Source organism: Notolabrus celidotus, chromosome 1 (assembly GCF_009762535.1).
Source record: "Notolabrus celidotus isolate fNotCel1 chromosome 1, fNotCel1.pri, whole genome shotgun sequence".
In the NCBI taxonomy this organism is placed as follows: Eukaryota; Metazoa; Chordata; class Actinopteri; order Labriformes; family Labridae; genus Notolabrus; species Notolabrus celidotus.
This window is the reverse complement of record NC_048272.1, coordinates 17,961,443-17,975,658: the sequence shown is the minus strand read 5'-3', so window position 1 is coordinate 17,975,658 and position 14,216 is coordinate 17,961,443. Positions and strand designations below refer to the sequence as shown.

The window sequence follows — 14,216 nt, the reverse complement described above, 5'->3', positions numbered from 1 at the left end:
CTTTGTCAACAACTATGGTTGAGGACCATATAGAGGAGAACGTGAAACACACAAAACTTATTTACCCTTGAAAATAATAATATGTCACTGTTTTTAACTTTATTTACAATTTTCTCATGATTATAAACATTAACATTAAGAAAAAGATCCCCCTACATACACGTGTAGGAAAATCAGAGACTTAAATTCAGCGTTTTTTGAATGATCTTAGGATGGGTCATCCTGATTGCACGTTGCAACCACGTACACACCATACTATTTAAAGAAGACAGCTACCTCATATAATTAATGGTGATGGTATGAACCTGCACTCTTCTACGTGAATCTTCAGGTTAAAAGAGACTAGGCATGTAGAAGAAATGGTTCCCAGGGTGGACGCCTGCATGGAGGAGTCTCTTCCCGTCCGTGTCAAAGGCTGACTTTGCTGTGTAAATGGAGCGAGCTCTAATGCTCCTGAAATGAATATCAGCGTCTTGACCAAACTCATTTAGAGATCAGTCAGGGCCTTAATCCCTCTCTCCGGGGGGGGGTGTGTTGTGTCTTTTTCTTGTGCCCCCTCTTCCTTTTGGAAGAAGGTAATATGGCTAAATTTGCTTTGCTAATGGGCTTAGTGCAAGCTGTTGCAGGAAAGAGTTGACACGCAGCAGCCAGGCTGGGATGCCAGCGCCTTTTAATCTGACTCCTGGTGGAGTGAAAGGGAGAGCTACCAGAAGTTTAGACATAAAAGGAAACTGGGAGGAGGTTTTACAGTGGGGGGTTCAGGACCAAAGGCTGCAAGGGGAATCTGTATCAGGGGATGGAGGAAGATAACTTCATTGGACTTTAGGGAAGGTATGGCTTTATTAGGAGGTTTAAAATAACTTCAACTATAAGACGAGATGAAGAATGATGGGCGAGGATTGTTGTGAGAGGTGTTTTACTCTGAAATTCTCTTTTTTCAAGAAGTAATCTTTTAAAATTACCACTTACAATAACTGAAAACTTTAAAAGGCTGCCATGTACACAGCAAGAATTCATACGGTAACATTACTTTGGGCTAATATTAAGTGTTATGAGATATTTTCACCAGAAATTAGAAATTACACTCAGAGTTGCAATTTTTCAGTGTAGCAAAGAAATGTAGAAATGTTTTTGCATCAGATCTTGTTCTAGATTGCTTGTTTATGATTCAGATCAGGATCAGGATCTTTGGCTCTAAGTGGGCTCATCTCTGGTTCATGTTTTACCCACAAGTTTCAGGAAAATTTGGCAAGAAGTTTCACCCAAACATAACCTCCTATTCATGGTGAAAAATATCCCAAAGTAAAAACTAAAATCCCAAACCAACAAATGTTGGTTTGGCGTCTGTTTTGGCGCCCCCTTTGGACAAAGCAGGACCTCTTACATCTTTGTTGATTTTGTCCCATAGATGTGTTTGTGGTCTCATCCTACTTTCTGTATCGCTCACTGAAAACGAAAAGGTTGTTTCCAGTCATTAAAAAATGACTACATAGAAGTGGTCAGTATTATCATTGATGGTCTCGTTTGCTCTTATAGTCATCACTGTTCAAACTTTTAGCCTCCTCACCACCCTTTTTTTCTGACAACTGAAGTGAACCATTTTACAATCTTTACTAAACTTTAATTTATTTGTGTCGTGACAATTAAAGCCGTGACTCTCCTTAAACATGTGCTGTGTGGAAGCACTCTTCCTTCAGTCCCCTGATAACCCGGTGTGTGACAGCAGTGTGCCTCACATTCACCAGCTGTGGCAGGTACACATTATAGCTGCCATATGCGAGATTACAACACTTGTGCTCCAGCTGACGTCCATAAACGAATAACTTATGACGGCAATTTCCTGAGCAGAAGGAGCTATCAGTGTCATTCTTATAAAACAGACGCCTTGGTTGTTTTGTGCAGGTTTCTGTGCTCGCTCTTCCCCACATTATCTAACTTGATTAAAAACTCCAGCTGACAGTGGAGACAGACGGCACCTTTAAAGCTGAGGCAGGCGGCGAAGCTGCTTCAGGTCTCAATAAGAGTCATCTACCCCCAACACATCAGCCATTCTAGGCCACTGACCCACACATAAGAGACTCAGTCAAATCCAGTTTGGCCCCATGGATGTCAGAGCTGTGTGTGTGTACGCTCTCTTTAGGGTCATTTCCCTCAGTATCTCCATTAGGGTTCTTAAAGAGCATCAAGCAGCACTCGTCTCACTTCTTCTTAAACACTTCACAAAGAAGGAGTCTGTCACACAGCTCCTCTGATGGACTATACTACGAAACAAAAACTACATCTTGTTTCTCAGCTACACTAAAGAAATATTTAGAGGTATTTTTGTCGTTTCTTCAACTTACGCATGAAAATATTTATCAAAGTGTTGCTTAAGTGCTGAAATTTAGCAAAATGTTGCTTTCAGAGGACAGTTTTGAACTTTTCTTGAGTCCAAATGTATTCATGCTGACTCTCCAATATGCTCTGGCTCTCTTTTAAATTTTGAGGTACTACCACAGAAAAAAGACTCTTCTTCCAGCTTTATGTGTTGCAGAATACAGAAACCAAAAGCTTGCATGTTTTGTTGTCTTCATCGGGCATTTCCTAATGTCTCATCTCTCCAGATAGCAGCGATGTCAAATCCAGTGGACAGTCTTTCAGAGGGCTCAGTGTATGCATCCAGGATCGGGATGACAACAGAGGACTCTCTCGCGGTCATGGAACGAAACAGGAGCACAGAAGAGCCCTGGGACCTTGGAGAGACCAAACCAAATGTTGAAGCCCTGGAGCGTGGCGTGCCAGGCCTCTACCTCTCCTGCTTTGACATGCTCCTCACAGAGGACGCAGCCTGGGTGGTGAAAGTCTCTGATGCCTCCACGGCACTGACTGTACCCACACCTCGCATGGAGCCCCAGGAGGAGCCCGAGCAGTGCCCGGTCATCGACAGTCAGGAGCAGGGGCTGTCTCCTGTGCTGGAGGGTCAGGAGGAGGAGCGCTCTCTGGAGCAAGTGCAGAGCATGGTGGTGGGAGAAGTGCTGAAGGACATCGAAACAGCCTGCAAGCTGCTCAATATCACACCAGGTAGGTTTTTACCTTCAGACAACAAAAAATGTACTTTAAAGCTCCTGTGAGGAACTTTTAGTTTGTGTTGAATTTGGCGCCCCCTGTGGACAGCGTTACCTCTAATTTCTGTGCCGATTTTGACCTGAACATGCTAAAGCTGTGTTTTCTGATTAAAACAAATCTACCTGCTTTTTTTTAACAGTCAAATGTATGTATGTAGTATTTGTGGTGAAAAAAGTATGAAAGGTAGTTATTCAGCCCTGTAACATGAGATCTGACACCTCCTGACACCTCCCTCCTGCAGCGGTTACAGGCAGTAAAAATGACTATATAGAACCATCAACATCAATATTCATTTCAATCTATTTCATAACAAGCTGAAAACTCCTCACAGGAGCTTTAAATATGTGTAAATATGAAGTCAGGAGTTTTATTGAAGTGAAAATGGAAGAGTACAGGATCTGAAATTAATCTACAGTTTACAAGATAACTCTCTGAGAGGCTTTACCTCAGAAAATGATAATATTAGAGAGATTCATCCATAAATCAATCACAGGCTAGGAAAAAAACAATTTGTCCTGTTATGGAATAATAGTTTTGGTCATTTTTAAAGCAGAAATGTCAAGAAATGTGCTCTTTCAAGCTTCTTGTATGTGAGTAATTGCTGTTTTTATGTCATTTGTGATGTTACAGTTAGAGTCTTTGAGTTTGAGGCCGTTAGAAAAGACAAATTGGGGCGCCACTAGGCCTCATGGTTCAGAGGCCCGCCCCATGCATTGAGGCTCCTCGTTTCAGGAGTTGCTGGTTCATCTTGTTGCTGAATGTCATGCATGCCCACTCTCTACTCTCCACATTATCTGGCCTCTTTTCAGCTGTCGTATCGAAAAAAGAGGAGAAAATGCTTAAAAAAATAACTTAAATAATAATTAAAGGTATAAGGTATTCATGCTCAGTTGTTCCCTGCGTCTGAACATCTGCTACTGTAGGTTCAAGAGGTCAGTTGTTCTAAGAAATGTAACTGACAAAGACACAAATCTTTAAAGTACACAGGACATTTTTCATGTCTTGCTTGTTACTCGCTAAAAAAGGAATTACTCCCAGAATCAACAGATATTTGTGTGGATAGCTCAGGTAGGATGACAGATCTCCTCAATCATATCCTGACTGACGCAGAGCCGTGTTTGCCTGCTCCAGGATCTCTTTAATCCTGACCTTTGCATGAGTTCTCCTCAACTTTGGTACTGAAGCTTCTATCCTGACATCAGACGTGTACACAGTCTTATGGGCGAGGTCTCTGCTGCTCGTAAAAGCAAACAGAGGAGGAATTATGTATTGTAAGACCTCTGGATGTCGTAAACCTGCGTCATCTGTTCCACTGATGACAACCGCAGCGGCATAAAAGTGTGATAACGGTTAGGGTTAAGCAAATTGTGTACATGTAGAAGATGTAGGATACAAACAGCTCCACTTGACTCAGTATGAATTATCTATAACACTAACCCAGGTGATTTATTGCATGTACACCTGCTAGTTTTCTCACCATCTTCCATGTTTCTCACAGACCCAATAGAGTGGAGCACAGGGAACGTGCAGAAGTGGCTGCTGTGGACTGAGCACTTGTACAGGTTACCCCACGCAGGAAAGGCCTTCCAGGACCTGACAGGGAAGGATCTGTGCGCAATGAGCGAGGAGGAGTTTCGCCAGCGCTCGCCACAATGTGGAGACACGCTGCACGCTCACCTAGACATATGGAAGTCAGGTGTGTGAGCTTTGTGTATTTTATCATGTTGATTTTTAGCATGCTACAACTCTTACCATGTTTGCTTCTTAATTTGCATTTTGAGTGTACTTTATTTAGTAAGTTTCAGTGGATGTTTATCAACTTGGCTCCTCCAGAAGAGAGCTCTACAACCTATATGTTAAGGATCTGTCCTTGTAGCATAGATTAGAAAAGAAACATTTCACTGCTGTTAAAGTACATTTCTTGAAATATTCCAAAGAGTCAAGGTAGCTTGACCTGCCAGGAAATGGGGGTCAAGACCAAGCGGCAAGCTCCAGTCTCAAAATATGACGCCCATGCGGAAGTGTTATAAACTGCAGTTCATCGAGCGTCCACTTGAGGCTGGCTGTAGAAACATCGAAAACCACATCCACACCAATTCAAAAAAGATGATCTTTGCAGCATTAATAAACATGTTTGCAGCCTGGTTCAAAACATGGCTTTAGTCTACGTAGCTAATTTCTCTATCGGCACACACTGTGGATGTACAGGGGATGAATTTTATTCTAACGCTACGGTGCAGAAGATATTAACATTATGAATTTTTGCCCAAATAAGGACATGGCTGACTTGACTGACAGGCGGGAACACATAGTTGTTGGCGAGGAGGCTCAAAGCCCGCCTCTGTACCTCACACTAGTTTGGTTGAATTCAGCATATATCCAATAAAGCTCCCGCCAACGAATGGCTTCAAAACAGCGCTCAGGAACAGATGGGTCATGTCACGGAAACTATGTCCATTATTTATACTGTCTATGGTCGAGACTCAGGGTGGGGACATGTCTCAACCCGCCTCTTATTCCGCTTCCCCTGTAGGTTCTAGTGTTAAGATGCACATCCTTTCTCAAATCGATCCCTCCCCACTTCCGCTTTGTCAAGGCCATTTTAAAGTCACTCACAGCTGATTGAAGTGACTTCATCAAAGTGGAGGGATCAGACTCGGCTCCCCTTACTTCAGTGGAAGCAGGAACTTAATGTAACCATGATTATACGTCACACAAATGATAGCAGCGATAACAATATGAAAAGTACCCCACCTCTTCTTTGGTAGCATTTCTTTTCTTGTAGAGTAAGAAGTAGCCTACTTGTAAATATGAAACACTTGATAATAAGAAAAACATTCAGATTTCAAGACTGTAAAGACGTTAAATAGATCCTGAATATATTTAAAACTTTAAGATATGTACATCTGTGTTATTCTCATGTTAACAAAAGCATTGATGTCCGGGCGTTAACCCATCGAACTTTAATTTATGGAGCGTCCCCCATGGCGTCACACTTGGTCAGTCAGACAGCATCAGTGCAGACTCGCACCTCCGCGCCACACTCAGAGCTTTTGAATGGCAACTCAATGTGGCGGGACCCTTCATGCAAATGCACAAATGGAGGGGGAGTGTGCAGGGAGAGTGTAGGGGACAGTTTTGGAAAGGCTCGAGAGGAGAGAGGAGAGGTGTGCTGTTTTAGGGGAGGGTCTTTCCTTGTGATTTCTTCATTAGTGGAGAAACAACTCGTCAATAACATCTAAATTTGACCAAAAAAAGTTATTCAAAGTGAAACCATTCTGATTCAATGTCCTCTTTCTGTCCTCTAGCTGCCTGGATGAAAGAGAGGTGCTCGGTTGGAGAAACAAAAACTACAGGTGGGTGATCGTCATTGAAGGAAAATATTAAACCACAACTGTTAAAAATCCAACTTTGCACAGAGTCAACAGCAATCTGTAATAAACTGTCATGGACATAAACACACACATCACTGAAGTTTAAAGCTGGGGTTGGTAGTCTCGGAAAACCAGCATGAATTTGCTACGCCGCCCCTCTGCTCACATGCACGAGCGCCGCTGACTTGCGACCATATGATCGTGACTGATTCAAAACCGGTCCTCACCAAAACATTATCATAGTGAAAGTTAAAAACACAAACAAACATGGCTGCTGTTAGTACTCACAACTGTCATGCTAGCATTATCCAGTTGATCTGGTGACACGATATCAGGAGAAAAGTTATAATACATATAATACTGTAACAGCTCTACTGTTTGTTAAACGTGTTCAGTGTAGATGTTCTTAATTCATACAGTGTTGACAGTCAGTGAAGGCATCAGGAGACTGAGGTGTAGAGTGTGCAAGCGGGAGAGAGGAGAGACAAGAGAAGTTTTTCATTCATTCAAACATTGATTGTTGCTTTGTTGGTTGGCGTGATCACAGCCGACAGTGACCGGTTAGTGAAGCTCAACGTGTTCACGAACCGGCTCGTCATCCCTATAGCGTCCGGATTGACGCTACAGTATATCTACATTTTCTGTAGGACTTACTAAATGTCATTAATTCTTCTGCTTGTCAGAGCCCCCGTGGTTAGAGCTTTTTAGACTCTGATCCGGACTACAGTCCTGAGCAAAGCACCTCATCAGGTCAGAGGGGACAGGCCCGAGGTCAAGTGAGAGGGGCAGTCAGTAGAGTCAGGGGAAGCAGAGGCAGGGGACGGGGACAAGGAGTACACGCCGGGGAAATGTACGCGCAGGAGGCGGGCAGAACGACAGAACGGGATTTGAATGGTTTAAAATTTTGGCACCCAATAAACGGTGATTGGTTGGTGTTTTCCCAGGTTTACTCTGGCTGTAGATAGCAGCTTTTCTTCACTCTTTTTTAAGAACACATTATGTATTGATTGCCATCAGGACATAAAGATCATTTTAACCAGTATAACAAAAAGTGTATCTAAATCTGATTACCAACCCCGGCTTTAAGTGTGAACTTTTAACTCCTGGAGTAGTGCTAAAAAAATGATCAGACTTTTTATTTTATGCAAATCAAACACCTGCCTTGTTTTTCTCCCAACACATCTGGAGTAGAATGTTTTATGTGCTCTAATTAGATATGTTCTGACAGATTATGAGCAAAACATCCATCAAAGTCAGGCCAAGCAAACAAATGTCACTGAGGTGGGCCAGGACAAAGATGGGTTTGTTGTGTGTTGTTTCCCTACACTTCAAAACCTCCACTCTCACTGAGCATTGTACTGAAATATAAGTCAAAATATCTCATTACAGTTTAAATAAGCCAGACTGACCTGACAGGTGCAGATACAAATCTTATTTCAACAGTATTTTTGATAAGTTCCCCTTTTTTTTTTTAAAGATTACTTCATGGGCTTTTAGTTTTTATTGAATAGGACAGCTTGAGAGAGACAGGAAATGTGGGGGAAGACATGCATCAAATCCTTCCGAGTGTTTGAAACTGAACAGCCTTGGTTGGTAATGTTTGGGGCTCCAGGGAATTAGCATTTTTCCTCCATGAATCATGACATTTGTGTTGTTTTTTGTCCTTCCTGTTTAGTTGTCGAGGAGCTCTGGTCGGAGGCAGACTCATCTTGTTCCGGTCAGCCCATCCACCTGTGGCAGTTCCTCAGAGAGCTCCTACTCAAACCTCACAACTACGGACGCTGCATCCGCTGGCTCAGCAAAGAAAAAGGTACCCTCATTTATTAAAGCTCAGTTATCAATTTATATAATCCACAGTACTGTTGCACATCTCCCGCTGCACTTCTTCTGCTTTCGTTTGTCACACGTCAACTAAAGTCTTGAACACGTAATCTCTTGGGGGGCTGTATCCATTAACACCAAATAATCAACCAACCTTTGTTTATACAGCGTCAAATCACAACAAACGTTATCTCAAGAAGCTTTTACAAACAGAGCAGACCATACTCTTTGTTGTATTATTAACATCAAGACAGGATAAGATCCAGTCCCATCTTACAGACAGGACTCAGTCTGATCTTAATCCACCATGAGCAAAGCACTTTGCAGCATTTAGCAAGTTACAGTGGCAAGGACAAACTTCATTTAACAGGCAGAAACCTCGAGCAGGACCAGACTCATGTTAGACAGACATCTGCCTCGACCGAGTTGGGGTTGGAAAGAGGGATGGAGGGAGATGAAGAGAGAGAGATGATAGTGGTGAGGCGGATAGGTGTAGTTGTAGCTGCTGGAGTCTGGCACGTCTGTAGCAGCAGGCCGTCTATGGCAGTGACTCAGAGGAACCTACGAAACAACGGAACTCAGGGACTCCAGAAAGGTCTATGGTTAGTTACTTTAATGGGACAGGAAGAGTTAAAGCAAGTGGTAGGCATAGAGAGGGGTGAGATAGAATACCAGTGTGTCAGTCTGAGCCTATAGCAGCATAACTAAGAGCTGGTCCAGACCTGAGCCAGCTCTAACTACTCTAACTTTATCAAAAAGGAAAGTTTTAAGTCTGCTCTTAAAAGTAGAGAGGGTGGCTACTTCCAAGACCCTGACTGGTAGATGATTCCAAAGGAGAGGTGCCTCATGACTGAAGGCTCTACCTCACTAACAGCTGATGTCGAGGGTGTTTTTGTGTTTAGGATGCTTGGCCCTGAAAATGCTGAATTGTACAGGAAACAGATGCTTCCAATGGATGCAGGCCCTAACTCTTCAACTGCTTCCACTAGTTACTCTTTTACTAAAAACTCAGCTCATTGCAGCTCAACATCTTCAACCAACATATGATGTATCATTCACTAGAAAAGTGTCATCATGTTGTAGATAGAGTGGAAGGTACCAACAAATTGGGACAATCTTATAATTTCATAGCATTGTAATATGGTGAAAACCCAACATGGTACCAAATGACGATTATCATTATTTTTTTTCAATACTGGGGGGAAAAAGACAACTAAATTGCTCTCTGTATGGTCTTGTGTAATTCTACTTGTCATTCTGTAGCATGCTGTAACAAATCTGAAATCTCTTTTGTGTCCCATCAGGTATCTTTAAAATCGAAGACTCGGCTCACGTTGCCAGACTGTGGGGACTCAGAAAGAATCGCCCTGCTATGAACTATGACAAACTGAGCCGCTCCATACGTCAATACTACAAGAAAGGCATCATCCGCAAGCCTGACGTGTCTCAGAGACTGGTGTACCAGTTCGTTCACCCAGTATGAGTCAGCAGCAAACTGAGAAGACGAGGAGAAGTTCAATCCTCCAAAACTCAAAGGACACACTCTCCCCACCATGCACTTGAACACTTAATCCTGAGCTGATAAGGTGACATGGTACACGTGCACTGACCAACCCCAATGGTACACACTTCCTCTGCCAACACTGAAGCAACAGCTGGCAGCTGCTGCACGAAGGCTTATCTTTGCATCGACCGGGAGGAAGAGACAAAACAACGAGGCTGTTGAAGCATTTTCCTGCTGCAGAATAAAAACAACCACATAATAAAAACAGGAACAAAAATTTAAAAAATGAACTGCCTTTCCATGTGCTTGATCTGCCTGTTTGTGTTGCCATAAGTGATTATAAGTCAATCATTACATGACGTAGAAGTAAAAACTGATTGCTCTTATGTACAAGCTTCAGGAAAACACCCTCGGCTACGTTTGTTTTGTCGTTTTGTTTCGCTCGTCTTGACCGGTGTGTGCGTGTTTGACTTCGAGCCAGTTTGCTGTCACAGTTAAAAATGTGGTTAGTAATGTTTGGCTTTTCATGGGTTTGGTCCTGACTGTTATAAACACAACCAGTCAGTTTCTGTAACCCATCAGCAACTGGATGGAAGGACATATAATCTCATCTGTGGGCACAGAGAGGGAGTCTGTTGAGTTTGGATCCAAGTGTGTAAACCCTTTGAGGAGTCTCATACAATGCTCTGACTGTAATGATACTGACACTGACATGTAATTATTTTCTGAGGTGTAACTTAGAAAAGAATTATGCATTTCCCGAGCACTGTTTACTGCTATAAAGTTCAGCTCTGATAACACTTGTTTATACTGCTGTACACTGGATTTTATATTGTGGATGTTTTGCTATTAAGAAACCGATTTTAAATAAATAATCATATAAATAAATCCAGACCAGCTGGACTGTTACTGAAACTGTATGAAAAAAAATAACAAACTAATATTAAAGTTCGACTTTTGGAACACCGCCACACTTGTCATTGTCACTTCTTCATCACTGATCAATCAAAATCAAGGAGGGGCAGATCTTTTGATATTTACTTCCTCGTTCTGCAGGTTGCTGGGCCAGACGTCGCTGGATTTCCAGCTTCGGAAAGTGGAAGTAAACAACAATAGCGGAACTGCTTCTTCAGCATCCACTTATGGTTTAGAAATTTAAGAAGTGGTTTATATGGATTTTTATAATTTTCACAGCATCTAAAAACTGAGTGCCCCCTGTCATAAACAGAAAATAGAAGTAGAATGCTAGCGCTGTGCATTATGGGAAACAGTCTGCGAGGAAGACTGGTCTGATGCATACTGAGAAATTTTCCCTAATCAGTACGACATCCAGTTTTGGCAGAATGCAGATTTTGCTCTTGTTCACATTCTACTTACTACATACTGTCAGGCAGCACTTTGACTTCGCTTGGCACTAGAAACTGACGTAGTGGGCGCTACCAGTGCAAAAAATGCTGCTGGTGGACAAAGGCCCCTAAAGATTTAATGGAAGTATGATACAAACTCTGCTGGAATTAAGCCAAAATCACCCAGACATTAAAACTTTTAAAAGGAAGCCTGACAAATGAAAGCATTGAAAATCTTATTGATTTATACAAATCTAAATGTGGTGGTCTGAATCATTTCCAACTGTTTTGAATCAGCAGGGACTGCATAATTCAAACTTTTTCAAACACCACTTTTTATTACTCTCATACAGAGTTTGCCTAAATGTCTGCCTGATTAACAAAGGATTTACAAGCTTCACACAAGTCCCAATAAAGTATATAATCTAATTCAACATCTTTCTGCTTCGTCTCTGGTTGATCCAGGCTTTGTAAATTCAGTTACATGTGCTTTTAAAAGCAGGCTACACCCATCATTACAGTTGTTGGAAAGCTCAACAATCATTAAGTTATTAAATATTACAGAGTGTTTTCTTTTGATCCAGACCTTAGTCAGCTTTTTTCCTTTCCCCTCACCATGAACAGTTCAACGGGTTTAAAAAAATTGTCATAATTGTTCTTCCTATGAAGTGAGCCGGGGGATATCTGCCAAGAAAAGATGGCCCTGGGCAACAATGAGCAGTTTAATCTTGCAGGTAAGCATGCTTTTCAGCGCACAAGTGGAAGTTAGATTTATACCTGAATACACTCGGCAGGTTTCAGAGAGAATTAAAAGGATCAAGAGGAGTTAACATGTCAGACTTTTTCTGAAAGGATATGACTGTGTGATATCTGTACGATATGTACCATGGTGATGTAAAAATACACGGACAGAGGTGTAACCCTCCAGGGATTTACAACAGTTCAAACAGGCTTACTTTTACTGTCTGCAGGAATAATGGGCCTAACCAACGCTTTCACCACCGCTAACTGTTTTAATTTATCACCTCGAGCGAACCCTATTTTAGATGACCCATTTTATTGAACAAGATGACAGGTATACGTTTTCAAACATAATAATAACAGTAAAATTAAAAACCCTTCTTAAAATAAATGAAAGACCCACCTATTTAGTCCGGCTTTTAGGGAGGATTTTAAAAAACATTCTTCATATTTATCATTTTACTGTCACTTTATATCTATTTTAATATTATATTGTCATATTTATTTTTAAGTCTTCCATTTTTATTATATAATAACTAATTTTATTGCTATTTTAAGTGATTTTATTTATATTAGATTTTTATCTTCACCTTTTTTATTCTCTTAACTAGTTATGTTTTCTTATTTCTTAACTATTTCCCTTTGGTGTTTATTTGTATTCATTTTATTGCAATTAGTGTGCATTAGTGGCTACTTCTAAATACATTTCTGCTTTATGTTTAGTCATATATATTACTTTTTTTTTCTATCAAAACACTTTGAATGAACATGTAAACACAGACACACGGCCATGGCTTGTATTTATGTGCAAAAAAATCACATATTTTGTCTTTTGTGTGATGATTTACCAGATTATATCGCCCTGAGCTCATTTGAATTCATTGGTTTGTTGCTTCTGTTGAAACAGAGATTTCATGCAAATGGTGGTGGGTTGCAGGGAGGCGGTGGAGGCATTGAGGGAAGTTGAAGTAAAGAAAGCAGAGTGAGCAGAAAAACACTTAGACGCTTGGAAAAACTTAGCCTATTTCAGTTTAATTGTTGTTTTCAATAAATTACTTTTTCAAAGTGCTTTTTGTCTCACTCCCCCTTCTTGCTTTTGCATATTGTAGCTCTACTTAAAACCTCATTAAGATCCAAATGTGCAAAATGAAAATTCTAGAAATGTTTCAACTGGTCTTAAGATTTTGATCAGGTCTGTATATAGTAGTATTATACAGGAATTGTATTTGCTCATGTTTGTGGCCTCAGTGGGAGATTTGGTTATGTCCTTGAGCCGGACACAGAACACCTGAATTGCACTTGGTTGCTTATCCAGGGTGTGGATGAGTTCCAGGACGAACCATTAGCACCTGTTTTATATAATCCAATCAAAAAAAAATTGTTTTTACCTTCCTGTTACCCTCAAATTTACTAACATCTTTTATACTTTGGGTCAATTTGACTCCAGCATTTAAAACCTCCAGAAACTGATTGTTACCCAGGTTTATGTTTCTTTTAGGTTATAAAAATATATGTTATAGTGACCTCAATATCATCCAAAACCACTAAAACAAATGGTTATAAAATGTGGAAATTTCTTATGTTATATACAGCTAAAACAGCCTGGGGTCAAATTGACCCAATGAACACCTATGCATACATTTTTTTCACAGAAAATTGGAATACATCAGCATTTTAGTTTTATGTTTTCCCAGTTGTCCCCATTAAATGAGGAAAATTCATGAAATATGAAGCCAAAAAAATGATGTTATTCATTAATTTAGAGACGTTAAACATTGAATGGGGTCCAATAGACCCCAAGGATAATAAGAGGGTTAAGCGCCTTAATATCTCCTTCCAATATGGTTCCAAATTATTTTCCCATATACAAGTTCTTGTACTCTTCTTCTAGTGGATTTACATTGAAGTTAAAACAATACACGTAAAGATGACATACCAGACGTGTTGGGTATTGGAGAGGAAGTTCTTGCTATGATTGAATCTGTCTGTGGTAAGCAAATAGTCAGAGGGGCAAAGAAATATTTGCGTCAGCCAACCATCAAATTAGTTTTGAAAAGCAAATAGCTGTTTTGTAACATCTGATATTTGTACTCCTCGAGATAGTCTTTCATAATAAATCATATGAGGTCACCACTTAAGGTGGAGGAATGGAGGTAAAAGAAAATATCAGCAAATATCTTCTGTAGCAATCTGAATAAGCTGACTGAGGTTCATCATAAACAAACAGCATACCATGTCCAACTTTTAATAAAAACATGTATTCATACGTAGCTGTTCAGAGCTCTGAGTCCTTTTTGCTGAACTATCACCATGATGATGAGTGTC

General features: G+C 40.7%; 1 protein-coding gene across 1 annotated transcript; it reads left to right on the top strand.

Moving 5' to 3' along the window:
- Nucleotides 1-248: 248 nt before the first annotated feature.
- LOC117818344 (SAM pointed domain-containing Ets transcription factor) lies at nucleotides 249-10,094 on the top strand. Its single transcript, XM_034691176.1, has 6 exons — nucleotides 249-297; nucleotides 2,604-3,060; nucleotides 4,604-4,801; nucleotides 6,414-6,461; nucleotides 8,155-8,289; nucleotides 9,605-10,094. The coding sequence occupies exons 1-6, from the start codon at nucleotides 289-291 to the stop codon at nucleotides 9,781-9,783; spliced, it is 1,026 nt and encodes a 341-aa protein (XP_034547067.1). The 5' UTR covers nucleotides 249-288; the 3' UTR covers nucleotides 9,784-10,094.
- The last annotated feature ends 4,122 nt before the right edge of the window (nucleotides 10,095-14,216 follow it).

Bases quoted from the DNA above. Each gene is read 5' to 3' on its own strand.
- LOC117818344 (XM_034691176.1), top strand. The intron at 3,061-4,603 runs GTAGGTTTTTAC...TGTTTCTCACAG, and splicing joins GCTGCTCAATATCACACCAG to ACCCAATAGAGTGGAGCACA. The intron at 6,462-8,154 runs GTGGGTGATCGT...CTTCCTGTTTAG, and splicing joins TGGAGAAACAAAAACTACAG to TTGTCGAGGAGCTCTGGTCG.